This window comes from Henckelia pumila, chromosome 1, assembly GCF_033568475.1.
Source record: "Henckelia pumila isolate YLH828 chromosome 1, ASM3356847v2, whole genome shotgun sequence".
NCBI classification, from domain to species: domain Eukaryota; kingdom Viridiplantae; phylum Streptophyta; class Magnoliopsida; order Lamiales; family Gesneriaceae; genus Henckelia; species Henckelia pumila.
The window spans coordinates 82,564,092-82,567,052 of NC_133120.1; the positions used below are offsets into that span (position 1 = coordinate 82,564,092).

General features: G+C 41.5%; 1 protein-coding gene across 1 annotated transcript; it reads right to left on the minus strand.

Moving 5' to 3' along the window:
- Positions 1–532: 532 nt before the first annotated feature.
- On the minus strand, positions 533–2,176 carry LOC140874781 (UDP-glycosyltransferase 91D1-like). The gene is made up of 2 exons (XM_073278178.1): positions 1,791–2,176; positions 533–1,676 (listed from the first exon to the last, which is right to left on the minus strand). Exons 1-2 carry the CDS (start codon positions 2,133–2,135, stop codon positions 699–701), a joined length of 1,323 nt encoding a protein of 440 aa, XP_073134279.1. The 5' UTR covers positions 2,136–2,176; the 3' UTR covers positions 533–698.
- Between the last annotated feature and the right edge of the window lie 785 nt (positions 2,177–2,961).

Sequence of the window (2,961 nt, forward strand, 5' to 3'; positions counted from 1 at the left end):
AATTTATCAAATTGTTTATTCTAGCGACTCTGTTTGAATTCTTGCAATTACTTCCACTACAGGAGTCGCAGTATATATCAATTCTAAACCAACCATATAATCAAAAAAATATTTCAACGGGCTATGGAATCGAGAGAAATATAACAAATTTATCAAATTGTTTATTCTATTGATCCTGTTTGAATTATTGTAATTGCTTCCACCATATGCGTCTTAGTATAAATCAATTCCAAAACATATAAATCAATGTTCAAAAAATGGCAAGGAAAAACATTAGATGAAATAACAAACTTAATACTCTCTCAGTCACTTGATTTGTGTCAGTGTCGTTGGCGGATGGGCTTTGACGACCTGTGTTATTTTTTACCCGAGTGGCAGATAGATTTCAGAATTTCATTGTCTGCACACGTGTCTTTGTCCATGATTTCCCATGGATAATGGCTTCGGTTGTTTGTTGCCTATTTGAGAAGGAGAGATGGGGCAGCCAACAGATTAAAAATAAGGAGAATGGAAATCAAAAGGGAGAAAATAAGATCACAAAGTTTATGTTTTCATTGGGGATTTATTTTTAATTTGCCCTAGTTTAAACTTGTCCGTAAAAAATATAACATGAGATTTTAATAAAGATTATTGGTCCTTAAACATTTGATATTGATCGATCCAATAGTTGGTACAAACTACATAATAAGAGAAGATCGTCATGGTGTAGGAAGGCTTCCAAATGATGATGAGATTGAAATGATGGATTTTTCCAGAAGATGGTTGATGAAATGTTGCACGTATCTGTCATGTATGGCTGTGTCTCCGAAGGCATGAGCCATGGCCTCTTTAGCCTTATCCCTGAATTTGTTCCCCTCCTCCTCAACCATCACCCTTGTCACGGCCTGCGCCACGGACTCCCTCGTTATCGATCCGTCTTCCTCGTTCCTCACCACTTCAAGACCCATCTCCTTCTCATCCAACACCCTAGCATTCAGCCATTGATCCGCCATTATGGGCAGCAAGATGAGAGGCACTCCCAGCATCAGCGCCTCCACCACCGAACTCCAACCGCTGTGTGTCAAGAACCCGCCTATCGAATCGTGTCTCAGTATTTTCAGCTGTGGCACCCACCCCTTCCACACCATTCCTCGTCCAGCTCGTATGATCCTCTCCTCGAACCCGTCCGGCAGTTTCACGGTAGAGGTCTCCGGTTTTCTGAATGCCCAAAAGAATGGAAGTCGCGAGAGCTCCAGCCCGTGAGCCAGCTCGGTGAGCTGATCTTGACTTGGTGTCGCCTCGCTTCCTAAAGCAATGTACAGAACAGATCCTTTGGTTTTGGTGTCCAGCCATTGTTTGATCGAAACCCAGTTGAGGTCATGGTTAATCTCTGTTTCTTGAAAATGGGGTGGCAACTGTCCCAATGGGATGATGGGTTTCTGGTAAAGATTGGAGAGTAAATTGAACCAATCTGTCTCAAACTCGTGGCAGTGTCTTATGAGAACAGCATCAGATTGAGAGATTCCGATTCCACCCCTGTATGCCTCTGAGAATCCCGAAGAATCAATTTCACCGACCCCAACAATCAATTTGGCTTCGTAGTATTTGTACGCCACTTTGGTGTCAAAGGTAACCCATCTTGGGGGTGAAGTGAAATCCTGGGGACTTTTTCTGTCTTTAAGTTGGTCGATCAGATCCTGTGTTGTTCCGAGGAAGGTCATGAACCATGTGGGAAAAATACAGAAGAAAAAGCGTGGGATGCCAAGATCCATGGCAGCTGAGGAAACCCAAAACGCAGGAAAATCATATACCACAGCATCGACTGCACGAGAATTCCGCAGAAAGCGAGCCACATCGGCCTCCATGGCGTCATAAGCTCTCTTGAGAAGACCAGGATCTTCTTGCCCGACATCCATGGTTGACTCGGCGTTTTCGGGGAGGCCTTGGACTTTTGGAAGTGGGATTTTGACGAAAGTGAAGAAAGAAGCGAGATTTGGAGGGATTTTGGGAAGACGGTCGATGTTTCTGGGAGTGGAGACGAAGGAGATTTTGTGGCCTTTTCGAGCGATGGATTTGGAGAGCTCTAAAAAGGGTATGATATGGCCGAAAGCTAACCATGGAAACATCACTATATGCAGCTGCTTCTTATCAGCCATTATAATTGTTGAGCCATTGACAATGGGAATCCCCTATTTATCAAGGAAGAGAAGAGGGGCCGCCCCCACCATCTTCACATGTCAAATTATTGACAAAAGGGCTTTTTTCTCAATATTAATCAATCACCAAATGATAGGATAGGTTACAAGTGTAGAGGAGGGTAAATACACTTATAAACAGTTTAATATAAAATAATTGAACTCGATCGGTTTAGTGGCTGAATTCTAGGCTTATCTTTATGTCTAATGTGATTTGACAAGCAAGAGTATGTGCGGAAATATGCCAAATTACAGATTTGAACACTGAGTAGGTATCAGTTTGGGTTAGGTGATGATGGTAGGTAAACTGAAATAATGCAAGAAAATGTTTATGGATGTTCGGAGATTTCAAATACTCCTACGTCATCCCTTTTTTCACCTCGGAAGGATATCACTAGAAAACTTTGAATTTTACAAGCAATTTGCAAAATCCTGATCCAGTTTAGGACTTAGACACTGCCTAAACAAGAACTCCTAGTACAACAACTCAGTTTCAGTCCTAAACCCTAAACTGATGATAGAACAAAGATGAATACAACTTGAAATCCTTGGCACAAAATTGATCCTTCAATGATCTGAATAACACTTAGGTGTTTGTGCTTCGAGTTCCTTGATCGATTCTCAAGTGTATATGACTTTGAATGTTCTCGTAAAGAGCAATATAAGCAGAATTTTCAGTGCGCGAAAGAGCTCCTTTGATCGATCAAGATCTCTATTTATACTCTTGGATTGTTAACGGTCATAATTTCAAATTGAATCTTCAGATAGAGTTTTGAATTATTCCCGT

Bases quoted from the DNA above. Each gene is read 5' to 3' on its own strand.
- LOC140874781 (XM_073278178.1), bottom strand. From the start codon at position 2,135: ATGGCTGATAAGAAGCAGCTGCATATAGTGATGTTTCCATGGTTAGCT. The intron at 1,677-1,790 runs GTATATGATTTT...GGAACAACACAG, and splicing joins CTCGTGCAGTCGATGCTGTG to GATCTGATCGACCAACTTAA.